Source organism: Uloborus diversus, chromosome 9, assembly GCF_026930045.1.
Source record: "Uloborus diversus isolate 005 chromosome 9, Udiv.v.3.1, whole genome shotgun sequence".
NCBI classification, from domain to species: Eukaryota; Metazoa; Arthropoda; class Arachnida; order Araneae; family Uloboridae; genus Uloborus; species Uloborus diversus.
The window spans coordinates 97,136,300-97,152,296 of NC_072739.1; the positions used below are offsets into that span (position 1 = coordinate 97,136,300).

Sequence of the window (15,997 nt, forward strand, 5' to 3'; positions counted from 1 at the left end):
GTTGTATAAGAAGCATTCATTGTTTTTGTTTGTCTTTTGTACATTATCCCACTTAAAATTTTGTTACAACACAATGTAGTTTTTTCTGAAAATTGTACGAATTTCATGTTTACGTAGAATATTACAACTTGTTTTTTGGGGGGGATTTGTAGGGGGGTGACACTCCATACTACCACCCCGGATGTCACTCCACTGTTTATACTTCAATGGTTTTTTCTAGTCAGTCAAACATGCTTAACTGGAGTTTTGTCTAGACGTGTGACTAGGAGACTACTTGCCTTTCCTTCGAATGACGTGATCTGCCGGACGACCTTTCAAATTCATTCTGCTACACTACATATCCAAGTTGTATTTTTTATCGATGTGTCGTTGTCAATCTAATATGTTGACATATGTTATCATGGATATATTAACAATGTTAATCTAATCGAATTCCTTCTTGTGATGCCAAGTGAGAATAGCGTATATATCCTTTTTGGTACAGTTTAATGACGATAGACTTAAAATAGAGTAAAATTCCGTTATGAATGAAATTAAACATAATGGAATTTTATGTATAACTAGTGGTACCCTCACGGCTTTGCCCGTAGTTGAAAATTAAAAGGTCACTCGGTTCGCCTGTATATTTACAAATAATGGATGACGAATTTCCTGCCAATCGGCTATGTTCATTCGTTCTTCCTTTCCACGTCATGCTAACTTCGTAATTTACTCGTCCATCTTATGATAATTTTGCTCCGGAAAATGTTCTTAAATTTGAAATTAAAAAAAAATAAAATCGAATTTTCGAAAAATCGCTTCGAGGTGCACACCCACATGCTACAAACTAACTATGTGTCAAATTTCATGAAAATCGGCCGAACGGTCTAGGCACTATGCGCGTCACAGACATCCTACAATCATCCAGATAGAGAGACTTTCCGCTTTATTATTAGTAAAGATTGATGGAGTGAAATCCCATTTCAATAAACTTCAAAGTACTGCAAAGTTTGTTCGTTGTAATGGAACTCCAACAGTGTAATGAAAATTAAATCGGGATTGAAAATTTATTTCCTAAAATAAAAAAATATCAATTATATTGATATTCGTTGTAACGGGATTTCACTTTACGAAGAATATGATGTAAATCATGTGTTAAATTTTTGACGAAATAATTTGCGAATTTTTTAGGGTGTTTTATTTATTTATTAATTTTTTTATATGATTTATTTTTTAAGAGAGAATGCTATTTACCTATTTATGCGCAACGTGTTTTAAATTTTGGTGACGTAAGTTCAAACTTTCAATGTTCCATTCTGAAACATTTTACTTTTCATCGAAAACTTTTTACACACTTTCCAGTTCTTTTTAAAGTGTGAAAAAAGTTATTATTATCATTACTCTGGGAACCTAACCCCTGCTTGCCAACCTTCGTTCGCTACCACCTTTATTTTATTTAAATTTATTTTATTTTATATTATTTTATTTATTTTTACTTGTTTCCATCTTTTTGTTTATTTATTGCCTACATTAATTTATTTTCATTTTATTTATTTACTTGCCAATACAGTTTTTTTTTTTTTTTTTGTTAAAAATAACCTCGAAAGCAATAAAGTACATCGTAAGAGAATTATCCCCCCAAAGCAATCAATCCAGTAACGTCATGCAATCGAAAGACCACACATCAACTCTCTTCACCCCTTTCAGTCACAGACCTTCAACTCGGCAATGAGCCATGTCTCGGAAGCAATTTCTGAGCCCCCTACCAGAACGAATGTCCCTCTATCCATACCCCATGATATCTGTCCCTTTATGTGCTGAAAAGACATCATTTCCGATGTTTTTGTTTGGGAAGACAATGTTTTTCTTCCGGATATCGTGAAGCTTTCAACAACCCGTTTGTTGCGACATAAAACACATTATAAATATTCGTTGAAGTGAAACTTAATAATAGCTTGATCATTTTTTCCCCAGCATTGACAAGTGGTCAGCTAACAAACGAATAGTGAATTCGAAGTCGATGAAAATCCGAAGACTGATAAAATTCTATTAAGAGTAATTAAGAAAATTCCAAATAGTACAATTTGTTTTAGCTGATTATTTCTACCAAACATTTAATAAGTTATTAAGCCGCAAAAATTTTACCTGATTTTCGACCAAAAATTATAAGCTGTTCAGTCGCAAAAAAGTATGTAAAAGTTTTTTTTTTTTCTAAAATAGATCAAATAACCTATGTTGTTACTAATTTGCTTAACTTTGTTCTCCCTTTTGTCCAAAATAATTCTTGCAAAATATTTACATTTGTAATACTCATTGAATAAAAAATTTATTTAAGGGGACAATTGTCGCCCAGGCATTTTGCTGTTTGCGATAATACAATTTTGTTAAAATGAACTTGCGATTTTTATGCACAAATCAACAGTGAATTAAGTACTAAGAACTTGCCTTTCATCAGAATGTGATATAGAGATGCATTTTGCTTATATTCTTCAGTGATTTCCGAGGAAGAATGATGACCTTGAATATGTGTTAAGAAGATTTCCTTAGGCAAACAATAAACTATCCATTGCCTCCAATCTATTGAATTTTATATTATGATTTTTAATTGATTTTTTATTAACTGTTTCAAAGTTCGAAGATTGTGTTTTCCTGATGATGACCAAAAACGGATAAGGAGATATCAAACCTTCCTTGTGGCAAACTATCGCTTTTATTCGCGAAGTCAAACGAACAAAGGAATTGATAGTTAAAATGAGCCGTCATGAATTGATAGTTGAAACAAGCACTGGAATTGAGAGTTAGATGGAAATATTTATTGAATAGTTTGTGGGTGCTTCCGTCTTATGAGCAAAATGTATTGAATGAGCTGCAATAAAATTAAACTGACTTTTTCATTCTTTCTTTTTATTTATTTTTTAATTTATTTTAATTTATTTATTATTCTTGGCTTGTGAATTTATTTATTTTACTTACTTTTTTTATTTATTTTTATTTATTTAGTTATTTCTTTCATGAATTTATTTTTCATATTTTATTTATTTTTATTTTCATTTATTTATTATTTATTATTTTATTTTTTACCTTTCGTCTCGACAACACGTGACGTGACTACTTGCCGTAGATGTAAGTGTTGAAGTTTTGTCCACAGCACGTTCGGTTGTGCAATTCCCTTGTCTTTCGAAAGTAACGTCGTAACTCAATTAATCAAAAAGCACAAATTGCAGATTACTGCAGACACGTATTTCGGCGTTACAAGGAACACCTTTTTCAATGTAGAAGCAATGAGCGTATGTATGAAACGACATCCGACAAAAGCTTTCTGCAATTTGTGCTTTTTGACGCTGTTATTTCTTATTTTACTTTTTAGCACACTTATTTATTTAACTTAATTAATCAGTTTGCTCTCTACACTTTTACCCATAAGACTTACCTGAATGATATAACCTCTGGCATAATCCTCGTACGTCCAGCCGAAACCGTGTAGGACATGCACGACTTCCTCGTGCTGCAGCACGCTGAAGAGTCTGTCCAAAAGTATCTTCAGTCGAATGGGCATCGCTTCTGTTCCGTACAACATGAGCGATGCCACATCGAAAGCGACGGTTGGCTGAACCAATTCCACTTGGTGGCAGTTGAAGAGATGACGAAATCCCAGCTTGTCCAGTGCTGGAAAAAAAAAAGTATGAACGTTCAGTAAAACCTCGATATACAACAATAATTATGGGCTATATAGCTATAGTTGGGGCAAACCTAACCTGGCATTGTCATAATGCTTTGATTAGGATCTCCTTAGCATTCTCAATGCTGTCAGGTCCGGTTTTCCTCGACTATGGAGTTTTTTAGGCGGTAAAATACTTTTTGACATTTTTTAAAGAAGAAAAATTCATTTCTGAAGAGTGAAATTTACGAAAACAGTTATGATCATAACAGTGATAAATCCCCCCCCCCCCAAATAAATAAATAAATAAATAAAACTAGCTTTCAAAAGGTGAAAGGGAGAAGATATGTGCACTGCGCTATTTTGGATTTAAAAATTAAAGAATCCAAAATTTGGAAAATGTTGATTTTCGCATGTGATATCAACATTCACAAACCAAAAACATCTACTAAGGATCGAATATATCTATTGAATCACAGGTGAAAGTCGACATTCTTGAATTTCAACCTTTTACGGTAACATGATATACTAATAGGAAACCTTTCATATTTATTTGGTTTGGAAGCTGAATATTATAAAAGCTTAAAAGTGGATAAAGTAACTATTGCATAAATAGATCGAAACTGAAGCATCGACACTCAAAAACATAGATTTAATATTTGATGACTCTACTAAAAGGTTGCTTATCAAGAAATAGAGAGAATATACAAGATAGCGTTTTTTTCTTTCTTTTTTTTTTTTCTTTTTTTTTTGAGCAATCACGATTGCTTATTGCTTTCATTTGACTGTTTTTGGCGTCCTATCATTTTATTTTCCCACCGCCACCCTCCGCACCATCACCGTCGACCGGCTCCTCACGATGCTGCTCCTATAGCGAAAGCCATCTCCAGGTTGCATCCATGTCCTACACACACGCGCATACATACATAACTACACACACACACACACATACAAACATACACACGCAAACACATACACACATATACACCTACACACATACACATACGCCACCACATATACACACGCATACATACACACGTACAAAAACATACACATACACACAACTACCCACATATTCATGCCTGCACACAGACACAAACACATATGCCTACACACACATACACATACCCCCCCCCCCCACACACATACATTCATACACACAACTACCCACACACTTATGCCAGCCCACAGACGCAAACACACATGCCTACACACACATAAACATACCCCCTACACACAAACACACATGCTCCCCACGCACAAACACACACGCCTACATACACACACTCGTGATTGCGAAAAACATAATTTGAATTCAAGATGTCAAAATTTGCTTCTTTTTCCTGAAAACAATACATGATTCTGTGATGTAAATTATACAGCAATTAATGACAGATTAAGCTAACCAACGGTCGTTGTATTTAGTAGAAGGGGCGCTGAAAATATTGGCGGAGAAGCTTCCAAAACCCAATTTTCCAAATTTAGAAAAATATTTCATGCCAACTGAAAATTAGTGCAATGGAGAAAAGCTATGATGATCACATTCAACTTTCAAATGGTAAAATATAAAATTCATTATCCGTTTTGCTTCTAAGCATAAGAAATTATTTTTAAATACACCCATAACTTAGTATAAGTACAGATTAAAGCTTATTTTAATGTTTGATTGCATTTCAGAATGAAACTTTTGGGAATAATCATAACAAAAAGCATTTTGCTTTTGTTATTTTCAAAATTCTCGGGAAATTTTTTTTGCATTTTAGAATAGTTACCGGCATTCTTTTGGCAAAAAAAAAGTTTGTTTTAAAAATTTTTGTTTTCATTTTTGTAACAATTTACTATTAACGAGTGAAACATACGCAAAATCGTTCTTGTTAAAAAAAAATTACAAATTCTTTCGTCTACATATCTGTAAAACTTTACGCAAAAAACACCTACGCATACTTCTATCTCGCAGCACTTTATCACTTAATGTAAAGTAAATACAAATGCCTTAAAAATTGGAGAAAATTAAATAATATATACATACTTTTGAGCATCAAAAAAGTATTGTAGACGCAGGCTTACCTTAAAACAAGTCATTAAACTAGTTAGATTAGGATTATTTACAAACAAACTTTTAAAAGGCGTAAGAAGTTACAGTTTCAAGCGTAAATAATATTATATAGGAGTTACTGCTATTAATTCACTTTCTCGATACAAACAAGCCTATTAAAATTGGAAATGCTTTCTCCTAACTGTTAGATAAAGTACAGTCAATAATCTGCGACGTGCCATGGAACGAAAACAGTTTATCGTGTTTCGTGGGCTGCCAGAAATTGAATGGTAAAATATGTAAAGCTATTTATCCTGGTTTATAAAGTGAATGTTTCTACGGATCTGGATGGAAATAATAAAATAACAGGAATTTGAATAGCTGAAGAAAACACCTCGCTACTTATGCATGAGTTTGTGGACGGACAGCGAAGAGCGTTGGTAATAGGTTGTATTATTTATTTTTAATACCACCGAAGCATACAGTGCTGCTTCGATGGAGAGGTGAAAAAGTTTGGGAAAAACAGCATTCATCGGATGGTTCGATAATGTAAATGATGTTTTTCGGAAACTGCTTGTGTGAAACGCAATCAAACCTTGTTAAAGTGTCGTGCATAAGGGACAACAGCGAGTTTTTCGAAGGCAACTAGGCTTTGAAGATACTCAACTAACCAAGTCACGATGACCGAATACATTTGGTGCACTTGTTCTAATTACACGATAATACGCTAAATTAATTAATTTTTTTCTTATTTCATGGCTTGCTTGGACATTTTTCCTAAAACATATCGCACTCCGGTATAAAGATCAACAGCGACTTTTTTCGAAGGCAACTTGAAGATACTCAACTATAACCAAGTCACGATGGCCGAATACAATTGGTGCACTTGTTCTAATTGCACGATAATACGCTAACGCTAAATTATTAAAACTATGTAATTATTTCATGGCTTGTTTAGGCATTTTTCTCTATACATATCGCACTCCGGCAATACCGCACTCCGTTATTATTAATGTGTTTGGTTTTGCCATATTATTCCATGCAGTTCATTAATTCCTTGTTACACAATGTAGAGTAAAATAGGAAACTTACGATAGATTCTGTTTAAAAGTTATGCATTTTATGTATATTTTTGCTCTCATCATTATTTTTGGCATTCGTATTATGTACTTACTCATTTATATGTATACTACTTCTTTATTACAAGTATTATTAGTATAATCATTTATTTATTACAATTACTCTTATTACTCGTAACCAGTAGTGTTCCTATAGGGGATGCTCCATATACGCTGTATACTCTCAAACATTTTGTAGACATGTAGCGTATACCCTCAAGCTTCAAAAATTTCATATTATGGCATATTATGTATATGATCGCATACACATATTGTGCGCAATGTATTACTGGGAGTATACTCAGAAAAATTGATGGGAACAACACTGCTCTTAACATTATTATTAGCAGCACTATTTATTTGTTACAATTATTATTATTATTATTATTGTTATTTGTAGTAGTAGTGCTCATTTATTACAAATATTATTATTAATATACATTTTTTGTAAGGAATGAAATTACAAAACCACCTTATTCTGCTCGGCAAAATGCTTAAAAATGAAAACTCAGCAATTAGTCACAAACAAAAAAAGAAAAAAATAAAAAAATAAAAATCCAAATTTCAACCAGGAATCTCTAATATGTCTATTTCAGAGAGCATTAATTAATATTTAAAAGAAATATTTTTAAAAATGTCCCCCTAGAAACGATTGATTCGCTGAAAGTTCAACCAACCCAACAGCCATTCGTGATGCAACTTAATAGTGTTACATAAACTTCAATCAAAGTTTGTCAAGGAAGGACAGCAGGATATGGAATAAATCTACAATCGAAACGCAATTCCGCAAAACAAATCTGCAACCCGGCATCAATTTTATTCCGACAATCTCTTCGATCTATCTTTAAGAATCGTAATCGGCAATTCAAGGCTTTTACAAGTCCTATCAGCTCATCTGTCATTATGATAGATCAATACAAATCCCCTCACTGCCAAAGATAAAAATATATATATATCTTCGGTGGAGGGAGAAAAAAAACCACCTCTTCCTAAGATCCCTCATTTACACCCAACGATTACCCCCCTCCCCCTCCACAAACTCCTACGCAAGTTAACTTTCCAAACCTCCACATCCTCCCCCTACGCCGTTAAATTATCTTTAAACAGTAGCATCAACACTGCTAATAGCTTGATCAATACATCAGGCCAACGCCCAAGCCCAATACTAATTGAACACCTATAAACGCAGACTGCTGGAAAGGTCATTCATCAATCTATGGTGGGTCTCCTGTAGTTTTTTATAATGCAATTTCTTTCATTTTATCAGTTTCATTTATTAAGAATATCAAACAAAAATGAATGAATGAAATTTATACGGGGTGAGTGAAAAAAATGTGTAATAGGCGTTTCATCGCGAAGTTATTAACATTGGAGAGATTCTTATCGATTTTTTTTAATATATATTACTGAACCTGATTTTGTCCACATTCCGCTGCTACTGTTTCTACAACCCACCACATGGAGGCATAACCCAGTAAATCATTCGTTTAATAGGCTTGGTTGGACTTTTAATGCTGATCCAATATGATTTGCTTTGATTATATGTGACTTTAGGCATTGAGAGGTTTTGTAAAGATACATATTAATAAACAGGCAAAGAAGGTTTTATACTATCCCATTTTTTTTTCTTTAATCTAGGTGGTAAAAATATGTCCTTGCAGAACTTTCAGCGAAGGAAGTGCAACAGCACAATTTTCTCAATACTTATTTTCAAACTTGTTTTTAATGCATTAAATTTCACATAAAATTAAAATGAAGTACTGGAGCTGAGCCCTCATGAGATCTAGTGCAAATTAAGCTCCCGTGTTCTGGCGAAATTATTAATATTTTTAGATCTAGACAGCAAGTAATGCCACTGAGTTGAGTATTTGCTGATGCAACAAAATACCAGAAGTAATGCAGACATGCAGGATCAGAAAATATTGACCATTTTTTTCCATTTAATTGAATCGAAGAAATTATGTTCTTGCCTTAAATACTTACATTTGTGTTTCAATTGAAGCGTTTGTTATGTCGTTTCTAATTTTGAACAAAAAAGTATGTTAAAAGCTATATTTTAGAATTTAGTATAACTCCGATTTAACGATTGTCAAGGGACTGAAAAAAAAAACATCGTTAAATCAAGGATATCGTTAAATGGAGAAACATAGATTCAATGCAGGCAAATCCGGACCAGTGAAATGTATCATTAAATTAAGAAAATCGTTGAATCGGGTATCATTAAATCGTAGTTATACTGCATTCCAATTACCGAAAGCTACTACTACAATAGAAGAGAGCAGCATAATCAATTAAATTTATTAAAATTTATATTAAAAACTAATTTGCAAATTTTAATATTTTCCTTCATGTCATATCGAAATTTAAAATATCCCAGGCTGTACAATTCTTTTCATGAACACTTTAAAATGATCATCAACGTTGTGATAGCCATTTTTAAACGTTTAAACGTTACATCAGTTGTAAAAAAAAAAAAAAAAATGCATAAGAGAAAAGAAGAAGAAATAAGCATTCGATGAATGCGATTGAATAGGCCTTCTAAACATAATTTATGTATAATATCGATTTTTTTTCTTACACATATTCAAATGTATTATAGGTTTAAAATAAATACTGTAAGGTTAACAATTACATATGAATTAGAAAGTTGGGCTGGATTGGAACCCATTCTGGCAAAATATTCATCATAATCAAGGGGTAATAAAATATGTGAAGAGCGAACTCGGATTATTCGCAATTCAATTGAACTATAAGAGGCACTGCAGTCTCTGGCTAATGGCTGTTGAAAGAGGAAAAACAAAGACCATTCCGCTTACGTAAGATATATGGCCTGTCCAATGACACATCTGCCTTGTCCGCGCAAAATTTAAATGTTTTACCTTTTCGACTAATGTCTTAATTTTCCACACGGTGGGGTGTTCAAGCTCAAGAATTTTGCATCGGTCTCGTTGCAGTTTTAACCAGAAATAAATATAGAAAAGTCAAAACATAAATTTAAAGACAAAAAGAACAACCATTCGTTCCTGAATCCAGAAGCATTTGAAACGGGATTCGGACATGAGGTTCAAATAAAAAAAGGTTCATGCAAAGAAGATCCCCCTCCAGAAAGACCGACGAACAGATTGTCCGACAGACTTAAGATCCAGCAGACATAAGATCCACGTCCAAAAGGTTCGACGGACGAAAGATCCACGGTCAGAAGGTAGTTTTTAGATAAGTAGTACATCAAGTCTAATTTTACAGACAATATGGACATATGACACGAATTTTGAAGCTTTTTCTGTTCTTATGTATAAATATAATACTTGGTACGAATACTATCATACCTCGAGTTTTCCATGCGGAACGGGCCTTATATGTTAGATCTCCTTCCTTCCTCGGATAGAATTTGGCGGTGAACTGTGAAGGTTAAGTTTATAATTGATGAAGAAACGTTACGCGAAAATAAAGATGGAATGTCATCATTAAGGTATAACGATCAACTGGACATCATTAGTTGCATATACTTCTTCTACTTCTGTTAAGATTTCTGTAATAAAGATTGAAAAAGATACAGTATGGAATTACAAACATTATAAAGTGATTAATTTCGTATTCGCATTCCATAAGTATTACAAATCTTTATCATATCATCCAGGAGAGATTTTTCGTCTCTAAAGTGAATCGTGTATTAGTATGGAGCTTGGACGTCTTGCGCACGTGTACCACGCCTACAGCTGAGGAAAAGGTAATGACACAACCAGGTCAGGAACCACCCTCGCCTTTTGTAATCGAAACTTCACCTGTTGCTCAACCCTATTCGCTGTTCATATGGGAAAATTACCACGGAACAAGTGTGGCTGATGGACACGGGTCCTTTTGAAAATCGGCTTTTGAACCCTTAGGTTTTAAGTAGATTAATTGCTTTTCACTGTATTTTTCTACTTAGTATTCTTTGTGAGCACTTTTCACCTGATACCGCAAAATGCTCATTCGGTTGCTAGACCAGATTAAGTCTTTTGTCTGGTTAATGGTTAGGAGTGTGCAGCTGCCGGATCAATATGAAGACGGTTGACCCCTTATCTCAAAAATGTAATGAAGACTGCATGCAAATATTGCATCAAGCGTTACAAAAGTTCAAATTGCTACCAGCCCAGACGACTGACCACAAACCGAATCGTGCCAAAAAGAACACAAAATAGCAAAAAACTTTTACAGTTGCTGTACATTCGCCGCACTTGCAAGAATTAGTGACTAATAAAGAATTTAACTTTTCTTGCAATTTAGATATCAGCCGCTAGATACATTGAATAACGATTAAATCCAACAGCTGATGCCTAGTTTTTTTTTTTTTTTGAAAAAGTCTTAAGAAATACCTCAAACGGAGCTTTTTACAAAGCATCGAAGGTCCAATAAACTAAATTCAGTAGAAAAAAGTTATAAGCATATTTTTTTCTTTGTATTTGTTTACACGAGCTATAAGTATCGTGAAACATAAATTCTGAATTGATTTTTGAAAATGATCCTTCTACTCGAAAGATTCATTCAAAAATTCAAGCTCCGAGCTTTGTGTGGTTGGAAAGCGCTCAAAAATACCCCTTACGACATTTTTCCTGTGTACGTTTGGAAATTCTAAGGACTTAATTTGACTAGAAAAAAAAGTAAGAAGCAATTTAAAGTAAGTTCATTTTTATTTGATCTTTTGCGTGAAAAAGTGGGCGAAATTATTTTCTCACACAAAATTATAAAGACACATTTGCGATAGTTTAGACGAGATTTTGACAAAATCATTTTGTTCATAAAATTATGACGACACTTTCAGCACTGCTAGAAAACGTTTTAGGGAAAATATTTTCAAAAAAAAGATCAAGAAGAAGAAGAGAAAAACCATAAATGTCTCGACGTTGGTAAACGTACGTATGTATTTTCACATACAGAAAGATGAACAACTGACTCATCTCATTTGAAGTATTTCGAACTTTGCTCGTGGCAAAAAAGACACGTAATGAAAAAAAAAAGCGACCGGAACTAACTTAAGTTATTTATGAATTCGTATTATGTGAATTCCTGCAGTTGATTAACCGCAAGAATGCTTACAAAAAATGAATTAAACTGCTTCAAAATAATTCATCTAATTCTCTTTCTAACATACCGCGAAGAGTCTTCCGGATAGCATTTAAACAAGCTGGAGAAAAATAAATTGTGTCGTCATGAAACAATTGTTGATAGAAAGGGAGTTTAAAAAAGCCCTGCGGGTGCCAGTAACCTAATAAAAGTATTATTCCCAATTCTCTTAAAGAGATACACACGCAAACACCCAAACTCAATCGACACTTGCAATCCCCTCCCTTCCCCAAAGACAGAATAACAATGACAACCGCCACCCCTTTGCTGTTATGTGGGACATGACCCTCGGTGTGGGGCGGCAAGTTCATTAGCTGCGTCAATAGGGGAGAATGGTCAATTGGATTGCGCGAATCGTCTGGGGAATGGACACACAATGGCGATATTTCCTTCTCTCTCACCCTTTTTCTTCTTCTGGAATCCTTTCATCAGGCGCGGACAGCACAAAAGTGGCGAAATCAAACAAAAAGCTCGGCATGCAAACAATTGGGAATGGGTGAAGAGTTAACCTGCTTCTTCCCGGGAGATAAATTACAACTGGTCGTTATGCTGCCGTCTACTAGAGGTCCAGAGACATCCATTTCTGCTTGTAAATACATAGGGCGATGACGTATTTCAAAACAATCAAGTGAAATGTAATCCTTAGAGTGTAGTTAACGGTAGGTTCGTGCTCTGCCCACCAATAGCACAAATATGTCTAACAATTGAACTCTACTTACTATTTTAGGGTTACCTAAAAACATTTAAACTACTTTCATGTTCTAAGAAAATTCATTTCCACATTAGGTTTAAGTTTAAAAAAAAAAAGTCCATTTATCAGTTCCATCATCTTCTAATTTCTGCAGTGAAACGAAAATCTTGAACGATACAAAAATTTGTCCTGTGGGTTCCATTTTCTGATTTTAGAACAAATTTGTCGTAGTACTGCAGTCAATTGCAACGATTTAAAAGTTTTGTCAGTAGTCATACTGTAGTGTGTAGGAGTTGGTGATCTACAAATAGATTTTATAGTTTTTCAAAATGATTCGAAAGTGTGAAATGATAGCATGTCAAAGTCAGGGTCTTAGACTTAGTGACCTTCCCTGAAAACCCACGAAATATTGAATCATAAGAGTTAATAATTTTATCCAGAAAAGGTGATATCTATGTCGTTAAAACCAGTGCACGTCTGTCTTTGCGTGCGTGTGTGTCTATAACTCTACGTCCTCCGGACTGTCGATGTCACCCAGATCAGTACTGGTATCGTTGGATAAAGAATATCTGAAGGAAGCTCTGTCTGATCCTTTTTCCAGAACTGTCACCGAATTTGACGAAATATTCCAAGTCACTAGTGGTGGCTGAACTTTGAACTACATCGAACTACACCTCTGAAGTCGGTGTTCCAACCCTCCCCTAGCCGATGAGACAGTTTCCGCAAGTGGAAAACGGGGATTGGTGAGCGAAACGAGCAAGAAGCGGTTCGTCTAGTCCTGATTTAGAAGATGAAGACATAAACGTAATTTCAGGTTTATGAAAACGCTTTGAACGTTGCCCGAACACAAAATCAAAGTAGTACCTACTGTCCGTTCTCGGAAGCGAATACTACCACTCAGGACAGATTCCATTTCAAAAGGGGGCGATAGGTTGAGGATGGGCGCTTACCGTTCGCACTTGTAGTCTTTGAACACGTTATTTTGCACACGTTATTTTACTTCCGAGTTTTCTTCCCTATTGTGATAAAATCACAGCAGACCTGACCCATGCGCAAATTAGCGCTAAGTCTCGGTTTAGGAAAACGAACAGTACTTGCCTTTTGAATTAAATGTTGGACAACGCGATACATGGTACACATGACTTTAGTACCACGTTTAATGCCACTGAAAGTCCTTTTTTGACAAAACGATTCACATTCTAAAGTCATATTAAATGGCTGTATGAAATCTTATTGCGTTCCTACTTGAGCTCTTATTTGCTCCTACTACTGTACTAGTTTCAAAATTAAAAACTGACCATTGCGGAGATTTTTTATCTAAAAAATAGTGTTTCCTCCAGGTAGTCTTGATTGAGTCTGATTAAGTCAATTAATTAATATTTTCACGGGCATCGATTCGTTTTTTACTCTGGCTGACAAAAAGAACCCCACAAAAGTTATCTCCGCATAAACAAAAATGTAAATACAAGTTACCCGTTTAATTAAGAACTTATATTTTAAAAATCAATGCCGTCTCAGTCAACATTTCCACATTTAAAACTAAAATTTCCACTTTTAAAAACCTTCGTGGAGTAAGCAAAATGCTAATCTATGAATAAGTTTTTAGTCCTTTGATATTGCACCAAGTAATCAAGCAAAGGGGTTTAAATATCATTGCTGAACGACCAAAAACAAATCTTTTTTTTTTTTTTGCATGAGGTTTACGTTTATAAGTAAAGTCGGTCTTTGCTTACGATTTCGAAAAATATTTATGTAAATATTTTTCGTCTCGTAGCAGATTGTAAATAACCCGAACAACATTATAGTCGAGTACTGAAAAATAATCTTTTTTTTTTTCTTTTCTTTTTTTCTTAAACTTCAGATCTTTTTTTTTTTTTTTTTTTTTTTTTTTGGAATCAAAAATGTTGCATTTGACTAATAGAACCTTTAAAGATGAGAATTTATTGTAGTTATTATTTTTTACTGGAGACTATAAGCAACTAACAATGAAAGGTCCTCAAATTTCAAAACTTCTCGCTTAAAACAGTTCTACAATATCAAAATAAAAAGAAAAAAAAACCTCTAATGAGCAAATTTTTCAAACTTCAACCACAAAAACAATCTAATCATAACAATGTAAGAAAAGCTGCTAATCCTCTTCATTATTAAACTAAAAACGTTGTACTTATGGGAGTGGTATTCTCTGCATGCCGTCGCTTTGGGCGTGGGTGGGTTTTATTAATTCCAACAATAAGATCGACCATCTCATATTTTGACCATCATCGTCAAAATAATGAACCAGAAAAAAAAATATCCACTCTTTTTTCTTGCTATTCAATAACAAACAAAAAAAAAGCAACAGGTTCAAACACGAGTGAAAGACATTGAAACTAATGGCTGCATGTCAAGATTAATTTAAAAGTGTTTTTCCCCATTAATTATCCTCCGCATGGTAGTAAGAAAGGGCTAGACAAAGTGCACAAAGCTTAGCACAAAGCTTAGAAATCTGTACCAAGCGGTTTTTACGGTAGTATTTTTACGACTCAATGTGCTGTCTCAAACCGAATTCCATCTTTGAAGACATTTAGACAATTAAACGAAAAGATTCAAATCGCTTCCTTCAACTGTTAAATGTGTTTCAGAAACATTTCGAAAGCAAATTTGCGATATCCAGTTTGATAGAATCCTTCACATCAGTTGAAAAGGGCATAATTAGTGGTCTGTTGAATGCGCTTTTAACAATGGAATTGGAATTGTTTGTGATGTGTCTTCAAACAAACAATGAAGTTAATTGGTTAAAACGCACGAAGAATAAGAGAAAATGCGCTGCAAGAATTCAACTTGGCAGTTGCATTTATAAAAGGTGTCACCATTTTGGAGTATTCGCAGTTAACGAGTTTTAATTTTAAAGTCTGTGGGTTTTTTTAAAGCTATGTCTAAGCTACCATAAAGTTAATTAAATAAGCTATGTCTTTAAAATAATAATGATAATAATAATAATCGATGCTATAAATGGTTTCTTTATGATACTATAAAATCTTAACTATACACCCTATAATCAGCAATAAATTTTATTTCTAAAAAAAGAATATGAACCGTTTTCTGCAAATATTTAGAATATGAAGTCCCAAAAATGCTCCCCCCCCCCCTCTCCTCTCTCTCATCTGAATGTCACAAAAATTTCACTCCAAAAACTAAAAAAATTACTAAAGGATATAATCAAAATCCAGCTTTGTTCGGAGTATCAGGTAAATTTTAGCATCGATTCAATCTTCATTTCTTTTCGTCATCCATCTTTCTTCATTTTTACTGTACAAACATGCTTTTGAATTCCATTGGAAAGAAAACATTTTTCATTAGTGTTTATTAGTGACCCAGCTACAAATTTCAGTATTTTGTTGATGTTAAATTACGTCTCCTTAGAAAACGAGGAG

The 15,997-nt window shown here is 34.0% G+C and overlaps 1 protein-coding gene across 1 annotated transcript in view; it reads right to left on the reverse strand.

Moving 5' to 3' along the window:
* LOC129229346 (zinc finger protein basonuclin-1-like) overlaps window positions 1–15,997 on the reverse strand; it is a 199,831-nt gene that overhangs the window by 12,140 nt on the left and 171,694 nt on the right. The window contains exon 4 of the mRNA XM_054863637.1: window positions 3,410–3,645. Within this exon, the coding sequence (XP_054719612.1) occupies window positions 3,410–3,645 (236 nt within the window). The remainder of the gene's footprint in view (window positions 1–3,409; window positions 3,646–15,997) is intronic.